Source organism: Bactrocera neohumeralis, chromosome 2 (genome assembly GCF_024586455.1).
Source record: "Bactrocera neohumeralis isolate Rockhampton chromosome 2, APGP_CSIRO_Bneo_wtdbg2-racon-allhic-juicebox.fasta_v2, whole genome shotgun sequence".
Lineage (NCBI taxonomy): Eukaryota > Metazoa > Arthropoda > Insecta > Diptera > Tephritidae > Bactrocera > Bactrocera neohumeralis.
Genome location: NC_065919.1, coordinates 69,505,946 through 69,527,887, shown reverse-complemented (window position 1 = coordinate 69,527,887; position 21,942 = coordinate 69,505,946). Strand labels below are relative to the sequence as shown.

General features: G+C 34.1%; 1 protein-coding gene across 9 annotated transcripts in view; it reads left to right on the top strand.

Annotated features, from left to right (window-relative positions):
- Nucleotides 1–21,942, top strand: part of LOC126766257 (complexin) — a 364,713-nt gene that overhangs the window by 215,690 nt on the left and 127,081 nt on the right. For 7 of the 9 annotated variants that reach the window (XM_050484139.1, XM_050484136.1, XM_050484133.1 and 4 more), the window contains exon 5: nt 21,786–21,797. The exons of the other annotated variants lie outside the window; for them this stretch is intronic. In XM_050484139.1, the coding sequence (XP_050340096.1) occupies nt 21,786–21,797 (12 nt within the window). The remainder of the gene's footprint in view (nt 1–21,785; nt 21,798–21,942) is intronic. 9 annotated transcript variants of the gene reach the window in all.

Genomic DNA, 21,942 nt, shown 5'->3' with positions numbered 1-21,942 from the left:
GGGTGCGCGGCAACCCCACCGCCAGCCACTCCCGCATTTAATAGCTCCAGCTGCTTGATGAAAAGTGCATATTTATATATATGTGTGTGTGTGTGTGCGCATGTGTGTTTGTGGTGAAGGTGTGTAGCGCGTTATCGGGCATATTATGATTATTTTTTGATGCTGGCATTATTGTTCCCGTTGTCGGCAAGTCGTAAAAAGTCACCGTGAAGACGCGAAGTAATCATTTCGACTTATGCTTCATCGAGCAGACATTTTATTTCCCCCATTTTTGCCACATTTCGAGCGCTTACGTAACAACGTTGCTGATTGCGAGTGCACCATGCGTTTGCCGGCGCGTGACTAAGGTGGGGTGTGGTTGTGCGGTGTCGCGCGTGCGGTCTGTGCCTTAAAGTGTTTAATGCGACATAATTTCTGCGGCTTAAGTGCCGTCAATTGCGTAAAATGTGTTAAGTGCTTGACGGAAAAGCGGTTGCGTCAACGCAGAGACAGCAGCAGTGGCAGCGGCAGTAACAGCAACAGCGACAGTTTTGACAAAGTCAAGTATACGACCCGTGGCCAGCCGTAAGCTCATTTACTCGCCGCGCGCACGCTACGCTTTAATGTGGATTTGGATGTGGGTGTATGTGCTTACCTTTAAATTTTATATTAACAAGTTGGGTGCGGTGAGCCAATCCACCGCATTTTATGTTTATGAAATGCATAAACAGTACAATTTAAGAAATGAATTTTACTTTCTACGCTGCCACTGGCTGTACTATACCTACAGCATTCGTATATATCAAAATATCTGCATGGAAATGTATGCGTTAGTGTGTGTGTGCGCTTGCCTGCAGTTTGTTTGCTTCATTGCTTGTTTTATGCTTCGATTGCTGGCAATTGTGCAAATTTGTCAGCAATGTGAAGCCACACGACCAAACAGCCAAACATGAGTGCATAACCACATTTTAGCACATACAATATATAGTACATAAGTATAATACACCTGCATATACTCATATGTATACTGTTCACTGCATAATGCCAATAATAACAATAATATCTACAACAGCAGCAATCAACCAGACCAAGTCAGTGAATTGAATAAAGTCAGCAATCAATTGTTGAGCCATTGCACTCAATTTGTACTGCACACACACACAAACTCACTTGCATCAACATATATATGAATAAAATGTAGAATAGAGTAAAACATGTATAAGATATATTAATAATGTATGAAGAGTTTACATTTTATGAGCAAATATAGAAACTATTCTCGCATTTCTTAAAGCAGCTGCTGTTTCAGCGAGTTCAAATGGTATACAAGTACGAGTAGAAGCGAATGCATGCGTACATAATATATGTATGTATATGAAAAAAGATTGCTAGACTTATACGATAGAAGTAATTTCAAATTTTAAAGATATGAAAATTTTATTTGAGAAATAATACTAAAAAAATATATAGCTTGCTCAATATATTCACTTTAATAGGTAGCTCAAAAGGTTTATGGAATTTTGTATTTGAAAAAATGAAAAAAATTCGATGAGGCTGTGTAGCAGACTTTCTGTAAACAATGAAACACCGACCGTTATCAATAATAATAATTATAATGATTTCTTTAAAGCTGTTCACATATATTAATACATAACTTAAGAATGCACAGATTCGATGAAAAAAATATAAATGTGTTGCGAGTTACAGGCGATCTTCCACAGCGCTAAGACTGCTGACACTGCTGCAGTGATTCCGGCCTTCCTTTATGATGTATCATGTATGAAATCTAGAAATAAATTCTCTCTAGGAGATAAGTCGAAAAATGCTATTTTGAGAAAAGCTGATGGAACTGATTGTATTGAGCGGCTAAGCATCAGAGGGCTGTAACTCAAAAAACATATGAACTATTTATCTAAAATGTTAATTTATTTCTTAATGTATAAACTATTGTAATATGAAAGAAAAATCGATTTTTAAAAACTTAAGCTAAATGTTCGGCGTAAGAATGGTTGAAATATAGATCATCAAAAAGTATGTGCACGTTCCTCTATGCTCACAAACATTTTTTTAAGCAATTCAATTGAACAGTATTCATGTTCTGCGGTTGCATGCAGCACTCACAACCGTTACACAACACTGATGGTGGAAAATAAAAATAAAGAAATATATGGTAAACAGGCGTACAATGAGGTTATGCTGACAAACACCGAAATGCAAAAGCCAGCGCTGCAGGTGGAGCACAATGCAAATAAATATGTCACGTGAGTAAACCGTACATGCAAATGTGTGCATAAATATATTATAACAATATGCAAGCAGCTTCAATTCCAAGTCATTGTGCCTGCAACTAACAACGCCGCCAGCCAGGGGTTAAAGCACATTCACGAAATGCTGCTATGAGCAAAAAATAGTAAGACTTGGATGATAATTTTAAAATTCTTAATTTATTCTTCAAAATCTATGTTTTACTCGAAACAGTTGTTAAAGTCAATCTCCAGAATGGCCTTAAAGCTCATATCGATCACGTTTAATGTTTTCAATGCCTCAAACCGGTTTTCCTGGCGCGGTTGTTTGAGTTTGCTGAATAGCCAGAACTCACATGGAGTTAAATTAGGTGAATGCGGTGGATGCGGCAGGATATTAATTGAAAATTTATCGAAAAATTTACGAAGAATCAAAGCAATATGCGACGGTGCTTTATCGTGATGCAAGAACCCAGAATTATCAGCCACTAATTCTGGACCCCTTTCACGAATAGCTTCGCGCGAATGACGCATAATACTCAAATAGTCTCCTTGTTGACTGTTTAGCCAGTCGAAAGGAATTGGGAGTACACCGCATATCGATAATCGAAGAAAACTTTCAACGTAACCTTGATGTTTGACCTGCTTTGGCATAGTTTTTTCGTTTTCCGATCACTTTTACTACGATATTCGCAGACTGATCATCTGCTTCCGAATCGTAAGCATAGATCCAAGACTCATCGCCACTAATAATACCTTTCAGGATTACTATATATATATATAAATTTTTTTCACAGCGATTAACGCGATGCTGTTTCTCGAAAAAATTTTGTGATTTTGGAACCAATTGTGCTTTCACTTTCCTTAGGCCCAAATAATCAAAATGGCTTTTACTAATCCTTCTGATATTCCAACATGTCAGTAAGATCTCTGATGGTTAATCATCGATTCTCAAGCATCAATACCTTCATTTTATTGACGTGTTGTTGTTGATGACCGCCCTGGACGTGGTTCGTCTATTTTTGGAATCCACAGCTATATTTCCATTTAAATTTTTAGAGTTCTATATTCTATAAATATTTTAGCAGATAATTAGTAATATAAAATTGTTTGTTGTAAATATATGGAAATTCCACGGTAGTTGAAGTAGCCGAAACTTGGTTTTTCAAACTTTGTTCACTGCTCATGAATTCTCATTCACTTTTTCATGCAAATTTCAGCTAAAATGTCAGATAATTCCAATGAACTTTGGCTGTATATAATAATTTCATATACATAGCTACAGCATAAAGCATTAATTTTTTTAACTCCGACGCAGGAATTACTCTGTGCAATAAATAAAAAAGTTTTTTTTGGTATTAAAAATATTTTGTAATATTATTCTTTATTAAGCTTCTCCGAAATTCATATTCTACATTCTACGATGGATAAATTTCAATGTGTTTTTCACCAAAAAATATCTACGAGTATGTTGGCATTTTAGGCGCTGGAGGTAGCAGCATTGGTATTCGCTAATAGCTAGAGTAGTTGCAGGATTTTCATAAAAAAAATTTCAGTGCGCCTATGATAACTGATATTGTTGGTTTGATGCCTGTTTTAATAAATAAAATATTAAATAACAAAAATTTGGTGGGCAAGCAAAAACCCACCGATTGTGTACATTAATGATTGAAATCCATGGTGTTTGTTTCGACTAATTGAATAAAAACGCTTTATCCAGAATTTAGTTAAAGATTATTTCGAAAATAGGCCATTTAAGAAGTAGAAAAAAGTTACCTTCATTTGCAGCGAAACTAGAATACCCCTCATAAATACAAAGGAATTCAAGCTTGACTTCGATAGATCAGTATGTATGGCAGCTATACCGTATATACTGACAGCTAAAAATTTATTCGGAGCTTATACCGCTGCCATAAGCAGTAATACTAGAAGCAATGATCAATGATGAAAATAAAAAAGTTTTCCTTACAAAGACTGGATTTTGAACGATGAATTTGTCTGGGAACTGTGTGCTATAGTGGTCCGATGTCAGCGGTTCCAACAAATGAGCAGAGTCTTAAATAATGTCTCAATAGGTTTGATTGAAATCTTGATTTTTTTCTCCCCAACTTCGACAGCTACCTCTAACTTTTTTCGGGTGAGCATCAACTTTCGTGCGAAAGGCGTGGTCGAACCCCCGCATTCATTGCATTTTTATGCGCTCAACTATATCCATATCACTATATAGCTCATATAGTTCGCGGTTCCATCTTCTTTGATGCTCATCGTTCACACAGACGGCTCCAAAGATCTTGCGAAAAACATCTCGGGTCGTCATCTTCCATGCTTCCGTGCTGTAAAATAGAACGGGACTTATAGAGTGTAATTTTTGTTCGTCGAGAGAGAGATCTGCTTTTTAATTGCATACCGATGGCAAAGTAGCACCTGTTGGCAAGAGCTATTCTCCGCTTGATCTACAGGCGTAGCTTACTGGTGGTACTTATGCTGATTCCGATACAAAATCCTTAATTTCAATGGATAGAAGTTGATCTTGACAAAATCTGGTTCCAACAAGACAGGGCTACGTAGCACGCAGCATGTGCAACAACCGATTTATTGCGAGAAAAGTTTGGAAATTCGATTATTTCAAGAAATTATGCATTTGAATGGTCACAAAGAAGTTGTGACTTAACAACATTAGGCTTCTTATTCTAGGGTAATTTAAAGTCATTGGTCTTTAAACCAGATCCTCTCCAAATTTTAGGAACCAGTACTAAACGTGGCATTCATGACAAACTACTTGATTTATGAGAAAAAGTACTCGAAAATTGGGTTCATCGAAATCGTTCCGGCAAAAAAGTCGTCGAGGCTATGTAAATGATGTTATATTCAGAACTTATAAGAAATATTATGCTTTTTTTAAGGAAGTCATATCACTCTTATTGGAAAACCCTGTATATATTTTTATATATTTATAGGTCTTCACAAAAAGATTAAGAATATTTAAAATATATTTTGAAAAGCTTTCAAACTCATTTCTATATTTTCATCCAACAAAAAATGTATTTTATACCAAAAATAATTTTATCAGAAATCAAACATGATTTTTTGTTCTCTTCTATTCTGAAACCATGACTTTTTATTGCAACGCACTCTAAACACTCAAGAATGACAGTCCAGACCACAATCAACAAATTCGAAATTTACAATGTATTAAGTCAAGACTGTAAGCAAATAATAACAAAAGAGCAGATCTCAGTAATATTTTAATTTTATTTACACGCGTATAATTATGCTTTCATATACATATGTATGTATGTGCAGAAGTGTATTCAAAGGAGTGTTGTGCTATCACTTTGTATTGCGGTTTTGAGGCTTCCCTTTTATCTTTCTTTTGATACAAATGCAAATTAGTGCGAAGTTATGAACACATATGTATGTATAAATATATACATATATACATATATATATATATATATATATAAAAACAAATGCGCAGTTGAAATGAAATACTTCTTTTATAATGTTAATCAACAATGAAGCAAACACATGTTAATTTAATTAAAATCACCACAAACGTACAAACAGACATGGTAATATACAAAAGCATACTTATATATACTTGCTTAATTACTCCTGAGTGCATAAACATAAAGGAAATGCCACATGTTTGACTAAGCGCCCACTTACCTCAACTCTAACGACACATCTCCATATATATATACATACACACACATACACATATAGTATGAATATAAGCATTCATAATTAAGATTTGCAAGAAAGCAGGGTTACCTACATGCCTCATAAGCTAAGGTGGCTTCATTGGCGAACATAAATGTGTAACTGGTTCTCAAGTTAGTGATTTTAGACCCAGTTCTACGGAAGGGAGATGAAAAAATGACACAAAAAGTTGCAGAAAGAGACGAGCACGCTTTTCGCAGAATATTTTCTGAATTCGTACATTTGTCTCATCATTAGCGTTTGATTGCAGTATGGATGAGAATTTATTTAGCAACTTTTATAAAAAGAAAATATTTTTTTCAAACAAGAAGAGATATTTTTACATAACCAAAAGTAAATCTGCTCCGCAATGAACTAGTTCCACACTAGTCTTCTTTTCATTAAAGCAAGTGAACTGCATTTCGCAAATATATTATTATTTTCTAAGCACAAATATTTGCGCTGTCACAGTTAGTTTGTACGATTCACTACCCTTCCTTGTAGACCGCGCTCCCGTCCTTCGCGTGTCTTTCCACCACCCGCGTAGCTTCTTTCCCTCGACCTACACCAGTTTTCTGCACACCTTTGCTGAGTTTGTTTGCATTTCGCAAACATATAAATTACTGCAAACGCTTACATACATATAAAAGTAAATATACTTATATATGGAGAACTGTAAATATTTACTTATTTACATAACTACAAGTGAGAGTGTAGGTGGGTAGGTTGCGGAAAACCAGCCAACTTGGCAAAGTTACCAGCTATGTTAAATGCGCTCCTTTCCTGGTTGCACTTCCTTTCTTCATTGTTTTGCATATTCTTCTTTTTTTCTACTAAATTTCGACGAATTTATGCAGACTCATGCACATTCGCTTAATTGTTGCACTAATTGCAAATATCTGACAAGATACCTTGCTTTTGACGATCATTAACACAACCTGATGGAAACGTGTAGGAGCATGGTATATGCATGTGTGTAAATAATATGCATATGTGGCATGTCTGTGTGTGCGAGAAAGACACTTTGCTAATATTTGTGTATGTTTAATTAATTGTTATACTAAGCCTGCCTAAAAGTGCTCTCAGGGTATTATCATAATTTGTGGAAATCTAATTTTGGCAAATGGTAGCATCCTTCATAATGGAAATTATATATATCCTTTGTTAAAATATAAGAGTAACTTAAAATATTGGTTTAATTTAAATTGCAATTATTTATTAGAGAAATTATTCATGTTTATTCAAAGAGACAGAGCTTATAGGTATGGCTTAAAAATTTAAAAGCTTCTACTATTTTTTCTTAAATCCAAAAGTAAGCACATAAAATGGTCATAAAATTATATTTGGAATGACAAAGAATTTGAAGACTTTAGACTATACAATTTTTGACAAGAAGCACTGTAATCGATGTACTAAAGAAGCGCTTTACTTTCGAACAAGGCAGGAATAAAGGAATAATAATAAAAAATGCAAAACGTTAACTTATTCATTTGAAGTTTCTTTGAATATAATATACTTTGTAATACTCACCAATTATTCAAGTGTTGTCAGGTCCTTGTCCACCTGGTCTTTCCAACGAAGTGGAGGTCTTCCTCTGTTTCCCCCGACGGGTACTGTGTCGAATACTCTCAGAGTTGAAGTGTTTTCATCTATTCGAATGTCATGAACTATCAAGCGTAGCAGCTATCACTTGATTCTTTAATACTTTGACATGTCGTTTGTACTTGTATATCTCGAACAGCTCATCCTTCCATCGACTGCGGTATTTGCTGTTGCCAATGCGCGAAGGTGCATAAATCTTCCGTGGAACTTTGCTTTCGAAAAAATTTATATTACAATATTTCGATTAGGATTCTCAAAAATGTCTCATCTGTCAAATCTTTCTTTTATGAATAACATTTAACGCGACCCATGGTCTCACAGAGCGCCAGTATATACATACGTGGTGGCGTATTCGGCTCATATCCTAGACAATATGTCGGTACACCGATGAGCGCTTTTCGCTGATAGAAATAATTGTAGCATCACCGTCTGTCATAGTTATGTTAATTGGCCACTTTTGCATTGCCGGGATATTTATTCTTACCAAATCAGTCTGCTAATACTCAGTAGTGTGACTTACGTAAAGTAATAAGTTTTCTTCGCTTGTGATTGTCCGAATTTCTCTTGTACTTTTGAACAAGTCGCCTCTTATTCCAGTTCATGCATTGAACTCCTGTTTACCAAAGCGATCTTTCAAAAATTTGTTAACTCTCTCAGCTACCATTACATTTCTGTGGCAAAAAAATCCATAGGTGAGATTCTCATCTATTCAGCCCAAAAAATTTTCGGTCTGAAAATTTTACCATAATGAAATGTACTCAAAAGGCAGAAATAATAACTTTATAGACCAGACAGAGTATATTTTTATATTGCAAAATTTTTTTCTTTCGCAAAATTTCGTCTAAACTTACCTTCTGATGTCCCAGGTACACTCTATTATTTTTAATTTAAAATAAATATTTAATATTTCTCTTTATATTGACCTAATGAAAACCCTAATTTGATTAAATAAAAAATCTTATTTAAAAATTTCGCATTTTTTTTTTATTATGAGTAAATTTTTTTATTGCTGAAATTTCTTTTTTTCTTACGGGTTGAAAAATATATACACTGCTAAGGTAAAAAACAATTCAGATTTGCTTAACAAGATAAAAATAAAAATCCCAAAAACTGGTTTATGAATTTTTTACATAAATTTTGAGGTTATGTGAAAAAAGTTTGTATACAAAAGTATAAATAATAATAATAAATATAAATCTGTATACAAAGCATATACTTGTATATAGATTATTCGATTACCTACAACATTGCCATATAACGTTTTATATATAATTCGAATTTTTACAGAAACTTCAGTCCCTTTCCTTCTCTTCCCGACCTCAGATCACCCGTAAATAATTTTTTTTTTAATGTTTATTAGATTATCTTTCGTTTGCGATGGGTTTTAACCTTCTAAACATTTCTTTATATTTTTAATTATTTTCAAATGCTTCTACACTGGACAATTAGTAGAGAATGCTGAACGTCCATGCTACAGAAATTTTATTGCAGTTTATTTTGTCTGTATTTTTTAAGAAAAATTAGTGACAAGCAACATTTGTGATCTATACGCAATATCATACAATATCATTGTGATTATATTTGATCTGTCGCTAGAAGTTCTTATTTTAATGGAGCCGACTTTTCTGCCCAAAAACTGACTAGTATGGACTTGGAGCGGACATAACTTGCAGCCCTAAAATAAACTGTGTTCATCGTTTTCAGTAGTCTATATAAATTTTCCTACATATAGTATGGGGTTTGCCGGCCAAGTAGATGCAAATATCGCATCCTTAAGTTTCCTTGTGTTAACTTCCAATTATTTATTATATTCTTACCAACATTCAGAGGTATTTCGCTTTCAAGGACAGGAAATGTCAAATACCATAGAATGTGGCTATCTGCTGCTACTGGAATGAAAATTGAATGAAACAAGCTGCAATATGCTTATGAAAGCATGAATTGCTTTTCGAAGAAGCTTATTTAAACTTCTACCAACACTCCAATTTATCAGAAGAAATATATATAAAAATTTTAATTATAAAAACTGCAATATTCACGCTATAAATTTGTTGAATTTACTTTCACTCTATTAAGCAAATACATTATGCATTGGCTCACAGCTGATCCGAAAACTAAATAAGAAATTTAAATAGCAAATGTAAAAATTAAAAAAAAGAACCAATTATGAAAATGAGCGACACACAAATGCACATAAATATTTCGCCTATTTGCATATTCTCCACTATTTCGTAGTAATTTGATTAATAGTTGGAAAATACTGCGAATTCCTACGCGCATGCAGAAAGCAATGTAATAATTAAAATAGTTGCTCGAATCCAATTAAACGCCATTGCGTATACGCAACCAACGATTTGCTCATTATTGCTTTATAACTAGTTTGCGTAACTACTTTATTATTATAATTATATTTTTGTTGCATTTTTTGCAATACAACTTTGCTCATCATATTACAGGCGTTTATTTCAATTAAATGATTTTACTTATTTTTTTAAAACACGCGCTTTAGTTTAATGTGCGGCACACACACACCCAGAAGGAAGCAAGTAGTATGCAAATAAAATTAATAACTATGAGCACAAAAAATTTTCCGCACAGTTTATTTTAATTAAATAATAAAGAGCTTTTATTGGGCATTTGTAGTTTTTGCAGTTTTTTTTTTAAGTTTGCGCTTATTGTAGAACTCTTCAGGCGCGGGATGTGCCGGCCACATTGCATTTAATTACGTATAACAAATTTGTATTAATGAAAAAGTATTGCAGGTGTTAAAAAATTACACAGCACCAATGAATAAGTAATTAAAGTGACAATTTAAATAATTTTTTTTAATCAAAAGTCGATGACATTTAATTTAAAAAACACACGGACGCATTCGAGCTGGTATATCTTTGCAAATTTCTAAGATAAGTTTTGCAGCAAATAAGAAAATTTGTTGTTATTTATATAAGCAATATATTAATTAAAGACAATTGATCACATTCGCCTCAACTCTACAATAAAATATTAAAATTCAACGGCTGCCACAACAATCCATGCATTATGCTGCACGCAGTCACCGCAGCAATGCAATCAAAGGATTAAGCCACACACTTCAGTGAATAAGCCCACACACACACACACACACACATATATAGACACACGGTTGCGCAGAAATGAGCTCAATAACCACTGAGTAGGCTTTCAGCAATATAATTTACAATTTATGGAATTACAGCGCTTTTTAACAATTTCGAAATTGCTAAAAAAACAGCGGCAACGACTGACTTCATTTTAATAAAAGCTCAGTCGCTTGGAAAATGCAATTTCCGTGACAAAAGCAAGCAGCTTTCGGCATTTCCCTACGCAGAATAGGATAATATTAATGAAATTGATGTAATATAATTTATTTAACGAAATCACACACACACACACGCTCACCATTCAATAAATGCACACGTGTGCGCAAATATGCGTGTAGTGGTGCGCGGTGCACATACGCCGAGATAGCTGTATTTTTTTTTTTGTGACTAACAAACTTTTTTTTTTTTGTGAAATTTGTATGCTTTATGTATTTTAATGTTGCTTACTTGCTGTCCTCGTTACAGTGCGTTCATGTGCAAAGTAGATAAAAGTTTTGTGCAAGTCTACAAAATTGACTCCGGAATCAACCGCACAGAGAGGCACTTGTGCAAAAAGCGTTTGTCATTGAAAAATGATTACTGTGTGGGCGGTTGTTGCTTGTAGTTTAAAATAAATGTAAAGTGCTTATTCTTTGTATGAGGAAGATTTTTTGTTAATCGGGTTAACTATGCATAAAAACTTATACAAAGCGTGTCAAAAAGTGATAACAGACACAATGAATTGTGAATATGCGGTTAGTGTGACTCGCTGCTGTATTCAAGATAAGCAGCCTACAACAAGCAAACTTTTGCTTTTATATACCAGGAGGTATTTGGAAGGGAATATATATGATATTATTAATCTATTAACTCTATTAACAATTTGTCTTGTCATTTTCAACCGAATTTAATATGCAACTCATAAAATACTTGAAATACTAACTCCTAGAAAAGGGTCTGATTCAAACAGTCGAAATACAGATATAAGAAGTCCTTCTCCACCTGGTTTCTAATGGAGTGAAGGTCTTCCTCTGTTTCACCCGGCAGGTATTGCGTCGAATACTTTCAGAGCAGGAGTGTTTTCATCCATTCGGACAACATGACCTAGCCAGCGTAGCCGTTGCTCTTTAATTCGCTGAACTATGTCAATGTCATCATATATCTCATAAAGCTCATAGTTCAATCGAATGCGATATTCGCCGTAGCCAACGCGCAAAGAACCATAAATCTTTCGCAGAACCTTTCACTCGAAAACTCGTAAAGTCGACTCATCAGCTATTGTCATCGTCCATGCCTCTGCACTATATAGCAGCACTGGAATAATGAGTCACTTATAGAGTTTGGTTTTTGTTCGTCGAGAGAGGACTTTACTTCTAAATTGCCTACTCAGTTCGAAGTAGCAACTGAAAAAATATCATCCAGCAATAGATTGAAGAAGTCGCACGAAGCAGGGTCGCCTTGTCTGAAACCTCGTTTAGGATCGAGTGGCTCGGAGAGGTTATTTCAGATTCTGGTGGAGCTTACGGTATTGCTCAAAGTCAGTTTACACAGAGGCATTAGTTTTGATACCAAATTCGAACATCGCGGCATAAAGGCAGCTCCTTTCCGTGCTGTCAAAAGCAGCTTAAAAATCGATGAAGGGGTGGTGCGTGTCGATTCTCTTTTCACGGTTTTTTTTTTCAAAATTTGACGCATTGAACAATAACCCATTCGATATTTCGTGCAGATTGTTCGTCAAAAAAAAAGTTTGTATGACATCGTGGATTTCGACAAATGTGTAGCTTATTTGAGAAAAAAAAAAGCGGTTGCAAAATATCAGATCGATATCTCAAACACTGAGGGACAAATTTCCTGACCTTGTATATATACTTTTAATAGAGTTTCCAACATTCTCTTTCGTATGTTCCGAACTTCTGGACAAACTTAATAAATCCTAATCATTCTTTTTTCTTTTCTTTGCTAAGTCAAATAAATTTCAGCATAATAACTAAAGCCCTTCCTATCCTACATTTCAATCCTTCATGTCATGAAGAGAATTGAGGTAGAAACAACTATCGTTTAGCAACGGTACTTTAATATAATTTGGAATTTTCGAAAGGAATTCAACATTGTTATTGCTTCTATCAAAATTTCGAGAGCAAATTAAAACAAAATTAAATGGAATAATTCAAAGTAAAAGTGGACGAAAGAACCGAGAAGGGAAATATATATGTACACATACTTGTATATACATTTCAAATATAGTATGTGCATATGAGTATATGAAATATTTCTACGTATTAGCGGTATTTGGTATCTCTGCCCGCTGCAATTTATCAAAACTTTGAGAAGACCGTTTTCAAAATTCAATTAATCTTTAAATTTCTTCAAAATAACAGTTTTAGGGATATAACAGGAAATACCACTGCGTATACGTAACCGAAAGTTTACTTACTTTTGTTGTATGGTTTAATTAACTTCTCTTCTACTATGATAATTTTTTTTTGAACACCAAAATACAAAATATCACTGCATCAAAAATATTCCATTTTTAAAATTTCCAAATCGCTTGCAAATGTTGTAGAGTATAAACATTGAACAGTTAACGATCCCAAAATGTCAATTCAGAAGAAATTTGAAATATTTTCATGTATTCTGTACTTCTGATATATCATTTATGTTTTTGAAAGCAATTTCGAATTTGTAATATTTTAGAAAGTTAAAAATATTTAAGATTTACCTCAATCAGCTATATTTTGCGCCTACATTTTTACGATTCAAATATAATGCTTTAAAAAATCAGCGCTTATTAAAACTTGTTGGTCACAAAACAATCTAATTAACATTGCCTACATAGGCTTTCCAGCAAAAATACTCTAGCCCTAATTAAACATATGTACTTCCTATACATATGTATACTTACTTACATTTCATATTTTATGCATGGATCACACTTGTTTAACAACCGTCTGATGTTCATCACTACCGCAACGCGTAAATGATACCGAGAAATTAGATGAAGATTAATTACATTACTTCTGTTATTAATGAGAGGATGGGTAAAGACGAAATAGTTAATTACACATGCATCTATATATATATATACATATAATTAAGTGAAAGCGTACAGCAGCCATGCGTGAGATGTGTGAGTGCATGAGCCGGTTTGCCTGTGTCCATATCATACTGATTGCTGCTTGTTGTTGTATTCTAATTAGATGATTAGGCAGTAAGTAGCGGTTGCTTAAATATGCGCATGCTGCAAAATGCGCACAGTGGGCTGCTTATACAGCTTTAAGAACAAATATAGGAACTTGTAAGCAACATTGTAGGAACTGGTAAGCAATAGAATGTTGAGATGACCGTGCAATAGTACAATGTGCGGAAAGGATATATTACTAAACGAAATATTTAAATTATATATAAAATAAACATATATGTGACCTGGTCTACGAAAAGGGAGCTTACGTGTGGAAGACTAGTTTTCTGGGAAAAGCTGTTAAAAATAATCGTTTGCTCATTAATTGTTCTCCTTTTTTTTGACCAGGTTTCCGTAGACCAGGTCACAAATGAGCATATTGGAATCCCTATTATAAAACTGAAAATTATTATTATAATATACTTAAAATTTAAATATAATATAGAAAAACTTTTTTTTTATTCTAAATGTTACCATTTAGCCATTTTCAACTAGTCCACAACTAGTTCATTTAAGACCAGTCTCGATACATGGAATTCTCGCTAACCCAACATCACAATTTTCGTTTTCCAGCTCCCTTTACTATCTATTATATATATATGTATACACATGTGTATATAAATATGTATGTGTATGTTGAAGGTAGCATACATACTCATGTATTCTATGCACTTTAGTGTAAGCGTTTGAATGCGTGTGTGTTTAAATGGAGCAAAAGTAGCTGATTCATTAATAATGCGTTAACTACATTCAGTAAATTAAACTAATTAGAAACTTTTTGCATTCACTCATACTAATTATGCAATTTTTCTCTCCACTCTTTTCTCTTGCAGGTAAGCGTAAACGTAGCTACACATGCACACGTGAAGGCAAAAAACCCCAACTTCGATTAGCTAATCGAAAAAAACACACATGCCAAACCAACGTGCCTACTTAAATTATGTATATCACACATATTAACAGCTGGTATTTAATAATTTAATGCTTTGGATCTACCCTTTGTATGTCACGTAAGTCATATGAGACCGTCGTCCATGAACGCCACTTTCACCAAACCTTTATCTGCAAGCGCATAAAAAAATACAGGCGCACACTCACCGCTATCATCCACACACGCACACGGACAAATACACACATAGAAACGCACACTTCATTATCCACACCGAAATGGCGTATATCCTTTCAGCTTTCAACTCATTGAACGCGCTCCATCATGTCGCATTTCACGAGCACCAGGTGTGCCAGTGAACACAGAAAAGGAATTAAAAATAAAAATTTTAAGTCTACGAATTTTACGAACTCACTGCGTCTTTATGTGTATGAAAGTAATAATGTTATGGAAATGAAAATGACAAAACGACAACTATCACAATAAAAAGTTGAAAAGTTAAGCATGGAAATTGTCTGAATCGCTTTTGCGGTTTCCTTTGCTGTTGTTGTTGTCCACGCCATTGCTACTGCATTTACGCGACGCCTGAACTCTAGCTGCATTTGGCGCTGTTGTCCGCCTGCGCTCGATTTGAGTGTCACTCGGCCTTGAGCAGAACAGCGCCACCAAGCAGACTAGCGTAAATAATGGTCTGAATGCCACGTTGTGCCGCAAACAAACGGAATACTGTGGCTCATATGCATATATGCAATGGTTCTTATCTGGATTAAGCATGTGGCAGGTCAAGAGAAGATAGTCAGTAAGCGAAAAAACGACTTTTATGACTTTGTTCACAGCGCGTCCTTATTCATGTAATAAAGCCTTGGAAATATGAAAGATTTATGTAAACAAAAACGAAAAAATGCTTTCGGCATAATTATTTTTGGAGTGCTGTTAAAGAGAGAAAGACGCTCTTATGATAAAAAAAATATATATTTCTTTTGCATTTCAATGGAGCAGCTCTGAAGTGGGTGAAAGTTGCCAGGTGAATCAGTGATATTTGACGAAAATTTTTTTATAAGAAGTAAGTGAGACAAAGATATATATATGTATAAGTGAAGAGTTTAACTAAATAGTGAAAGGAAAAATGTAGAGCAGTATAAGTCGGTTATTTCATATATTCAGCAATAAATTTAAATGATAATTTTTATTACGCTAAATAAATTTTTATGCTAACGCTTAAGATTTGAAATCTCGTTGGCAACACTTCTTCCCACCACACTTCTGTGTCAAGTGTAAAGGTTTCATATGCATTCTTAATTTGTTTTAGTTCTGAAAGTTTTATCGATGTACCGTTAGTTGGAAGATTGATTTGAATACTTTTGACGGATGTATATTAAAGTAATGGTTGCTGGTACCTGTTGAAGTTAGAATAGGAATAGTATTCTCTTTATAATAAGGGACTACAGCTAAGATGATATATTTGACAATCCAACCGCACGCAATCTATTTCTCAATAGTTACCTTTAATACAAGCTTCAGAAACTCTCAATTCTTTGTTTAGAAAACTGTCCTGACATGCTTTAGTCTCTCACAGAGCTCCATTTTTCAACTTCAGTGGTGCTCTTTTGAGTATAAAAAGAGCCAAGAAAAGCGAATAGGAAAGACAAGAAGTTCGTTTATTTTCATTAGGGTGACAAATATATCTAATTCGATTTTTGGAAGCTGTGGAGGACGATACAGCGGGATTTAATATTGTGTGCCTCCACTATTAAATGTTTAGCCATTTTTTTATTGATTTTATAACGCAACTAAAATATAAATGAATTAATCTATTGGTACCATGAATAACATTCAAAAAGAGACCTTTTAGAGTAGAAAGCAGTACCGATCGTCCTCGAAAGTTTCAGTGTCTACCAAGTAGCTCCCAGTCTACTGTATATTTTAGAAGCCTATCGATTTGATTTGGTCAAACAATCACTTTACCTCAAGGTTAACCGCTGAAACTATTAAGCAACCTATTTTTTAAGCGTCGTTTCTTCTAAAGTAAGACTAATTCGGTATCGGTTTTTATAGAAACGATCTTCGCATAATAGTATAGCAAAGCTTTGAACCATGATTCGGAAATTTAAGTTCACAACCAGGCTAAGGATATTTTTTTGCAAAGCTTTTCATAATACGAGGCGTAAAAGTATTGAGTTTGTAACTAGCACAAAAGCACGCAACTTTCGCATAACCCAATTATTTGTGTTCCCAATGCGCAGCACTGGGACTCTACTTTTTTCGAGTGAAAATGGGAAGTAACATGTCAGCAAAAAGTAATGAATAGGGTAATTTAAAAGTGGTCAACAAACGTGGGTGATATGTGAGATACAGAAAACGCAGTCACGCATACAAAAACAGTAGCAACAGCATATCGCAACAACAGCAAGGCGAGGAAGCCCATTCGAATGCAATACAAACAATAGCACTCATAATAAACACTAACTTTGTTGCTACACTCTTTACACATATGTATACACCCTGCTATGCGTATATGTATGTGTGGGTGTATTGTTTTGTGCAGCAGATGGACTGTGGAGCGCCGCCAACCGAGCTGCTTACTTTCATTTCACGCAATTGAAATTGACCCCTCAAAGGCTGCTATAGAATTTTTCAAATATATGTGTATGTATTTGTATTATATGTATGTGTGTATCTGTTAGTTTATGTATATGTATATGTAGGTTTATTAGCCAGGCAAATAAGTGTGTCAGTAGCGCTCATAATAGCTCACCCACCCACACACTCACATATGGTACACGATATTCACACACACATGATACACATTCGTGCGACACTGTCGTGCAACACTTATCGCACTTACCGCCGGTTTCGAATTGCCAGTTGTCATTTGCCATGCTGCACCTGCAACGGTGATGCAACTTGACTCAGTTCAACTTAACTCAACTTTACTTGACTCGACAACTGCACTGAACTCGACACGATAGCACAATTCTATTATGGCTATTGCCATTCTTGTTGTTGTCGTTCTTATAACTATTGTTATTGTTGTTCTTGTTGCTGTTGCTGTTGTTGTCGCGTTGTTGAGCTGCTTTTATCGTTGCCGTTGTCTGTCATTTAGTTTATTTGATTTTTGTTCTTGCGCTTTCGGCTTTGTTGTTGTTGCTGTTATCGCTGCCGGTGTAAAGTCGCTGCGTCGAGTGGTTCAAACATTTGACATGACCACTTATTCGCCAACCGAATTGTTGACCGAACAACAACAAAAGCAAGTACAACAGCGCAAGTGAGCTACACATATATGAAACCATTGTAGGGCAAAAGTGCCAGCAAAAACAATGAAAGACACATGGCATATGGCTATACACACATATATAGATGTCCATGTGTGTTGTGGTGTGTGCGTGTGAATGCTATACTCAAAAGAACCCACTATTCGGTACAGCTTTTGGTAGTGATAAGGCCACACTCGACCCAATTCCAAGCCCTACCTTCATTTGGGCTCACATTCATGCACATATACGCACACTTAAACACGTGTAGGCATCAAAACGAAAATACCCTGTAGGAAAATATTGAAAAATATACTTATTCAGTAGGTATTGGAATAAATTTGCTAATTTCAAGGAGATTTTGATAATATATACCTAATGGCAGTCCCAGATATACAATCTCATAAAGGTTCACTTTACTTATAGTATTACTCTCTTATCGTCACAAAAAGTTTTTGTAACTTAGAGTTGTGCTCTTTTTGTACCCTGAAAAAAGTGTATTAAGTTTGCAATGAAGTGTGACCTAGCTAGAAGGAAACTTTGGAAACCCTTTAAAATATATAATGTCGATTTAGTCCTTAGCTGTTGGGATAACGATATGAAATTTCGTTCATGTCCTTTTCTAATCAAAAGGCAATTTATCGGCACTGTAGATGTCGGATTACTTTAGCTTATAGCTTTCATACAAACTGAACACTCAAAAGATTATTATAGCCATTGAATAACCGATGGTAATATTTTTTCTTACTTTTTTTCAAATTTTGATCACAATTTAACTTTTGTCAACATTAGAGAGCTTAATACTAGACATATATGCAGATATTTGACTGTCCTTTTAATCTTCAAGTATGTTTTTACAAAATAATTAAAAATTATAATATCACATCAATTCTCTTGGCAACAAATTTCAATATATTAAAATGTTTACTAAATTAATGCGCTAATGAGGCAAAATGTCTTCAAAACATATGTTTTATTAGCAAAAGTTTAGTGATTTTCCTTAAAAAATATTTTTTGGTAAGTGGCAAAAATACTGTAAGAAAATGTGAGCACACAGATTTAGTTAATCTGTATTCTAAATCATTGCTAAACATAACACCAAAAAAGTAATTAGTCAAAAAAAATTGCCCGTACTTTTTAGATTTTCCTACAGGGTATTCCCTTGCTAGCAAATATTTTGCCAACTTACCTTCAATGTATGAGCAAATGCCTACCCAAGCACACACATACGTACAACACACATAATACAGGCAAACAAATCGGCAATGCAGGTCGCTGCTTAACACTTGATCCACAAACATATATAAAGGTACACACGAAATGCTAACATATACCTAAGTATACACACACATATGTACATTTGAATTAACATAGGAGCGTATATATTGTGTGGACTTATGCAGGTGGATACTTTACACGCAGTTATTAAACTCACAAAGCACACATGCATACACACATACAACCCACACATAATACATATTTGCTTATATGCAATGTAATTGCAAGGCTACCAATGCACTTTTGTTTGGAGGCTGCAAATTCGTATAAATATGTATGTAATATTAAATCTAAATTTAAGCCAGATTGCAGCAGCGCAGTGTTAGTGTGTCGTAAATATGTATGTAAGTAGGGCAGGCATTATTTGCGAGTAAAATATTTTAGCAAGGATTACAACTTCTATATCTGCAATGTGAGAGTAAATATTGTTTTTGCTGTCATGTATGTATATTAATGAGCACATACATATGTTATGTAGTTAGGAGCATATATTGTATATATATATATATATATAAATCTGATAGTTATCAATTTAAATGAGTTTTAGCTTCTCGCTTGTATAGTAATTTAGTGTAGATTATTTTATGTCATAAATTTAGACGTTAAAATGTATTTCATATATGTTTATGGGAATGTTATAAATTAGAATATTTCATATGTAAGTGTCAAGTAATTTTATGAAAATATTTCTGAGCTTGATTTGTGCGGTCTTTTATCTTAATAAATAATATGGCAGTGATTAATATTTCGCTTAGAGTTTTTAATGCGAGTAAAATGTTTTCAAGAAGAGATAATATTTGATTTTCACAATATAAGTATTATAAATATTGTACATAGAGAGCACCTAGTCTGCTGGCGTGTCTACCAATTACTCATTGACCTGTCAGCACTCCTACAACAGTTCTATTATTATTTTTTTATGTTTTAATAGTCGCAATGTTAGGCACATAATCCATACATGTCACGTCTGTTTGCTTGTTTAGCCAATCAAAGATTGACTCCACTGAGACTATGCCATAATTTTAAATTCCCCCTTTTCCGGAGTCTAAAAGCTATATAGGGTGGCACCGGCTCTGGCTATATCATCCGCTTCACAGTTGCCAGATATATAACTACGTTCTTGAACCCATTGCAGTCTTATTGTAAAATAGGATGTTTGATCCACTAAGCGTTGAAATCATTTTTTCACTCACCTCGCCGAAACCCTTAGAAACTTTAATGATTGCAAAGCCGCCTGGCTATATGTATAAATAAATATATTCCCTTTTGTGAGCACACACTAAATTTTTTTAATTGGTGTGATCTCCGCTTGGAAGACACTGTAGTAGTCTGGTAGACGGATGACGATTTTGTTATCTAGTTTTGCTAAAAAACACCACCTCCCACTTCATTAACTAGTTTGTATCTATCTGTGTGAATGCTTGTCTCAACGCCTTGTTCACCTCGACTTCGCACTCTGCTCTAAAATGGAAGACAATATTGGGGGTTGATTTTAAATCAACTCTATAGGATTTTGAAAATCTGTGGTCTAATTTCAGATCAAACCAAAAAACCAGTAGATCATTGTACCAAATCATTTGTCTCTGTGTAATCACTTTAATCAGTCTTAAAAAAAGGAAGGAATAGGTTGATATATAGTCTATATGACTGACTTTCTTCAGTTCTATAGACCTTTTTCCGCCAGACGCGATACATATGTATATATATCTTTAAATAAATATGTAAGTATATCAAGTTTTTTTAAACATTTCACCTAATATTTATATACGAAAAGTGATACCGTCCTGACCAGCTATAACGCCAACACCTGGTTCTTAGTAAAAGTAAAAAAAAAAAAAAAATGAAAAATCCTTTGCTCACTCTAGATATCTATTCATAAAAATATTTTAGCTTATTACATAACTAAAACTTTTATATATATATGTATGTGTATATGAAATATTCTAGTGTTCCTTAGGAATAAATTATTTTTTGACAAAAGATATGTATATCTATCATAAGAAATATAACCAAATAAATAAGTCGTATATATGATTAAATATAAACAATTTAACGGTTAGCTATACGAACAAATAAACATGAAATAAACGAACAAATAAACATGAAAGGCGGTAAACACATAGTTTTTCATACTATTATATCATACTTTCAACTCAGACATTTACACTTACAAGCACTTACACATCCACATTTCATACCACTTTTACTGAAAACCTTTCAAAACCGGGTGCGAAAATATTCAGGGAAATTAGTAGTTAATTATTTTCTAGGACCAAGCCTCAAAAGCGTCAATAATCGTTCATCCCCTACTGCGCGTCAACCATTTTAAGGTTCTAACTCCAACCAGCATCCATCAAATTCACATACCCAAGCCACCTCGCCAACCCAAAAATCTCATAAAAAATATAATTTTAAATCTTATGTGACATATACGTGTATACGATCCTTGTAAATTTATGTAATTATGTACATAAATATGTATGATTACACAACAACGTACGGTTGAGGATTTGAAATGTTAACTAATGATTTTCTGTATATTGTATTTTCAAACACGCACAACAGATGCTGCCGGCGGTAAATTCTTTTCTACTTTTATTAAATTTTTTTTATAACATAAATATGCAACAATAACAAGTAAATATTATAGTGCATTTTCATATAAAAAATATCGCATTTACTTTGAACCGAAAGTAATGGAGAAAACAATTTTTTTTCAAAT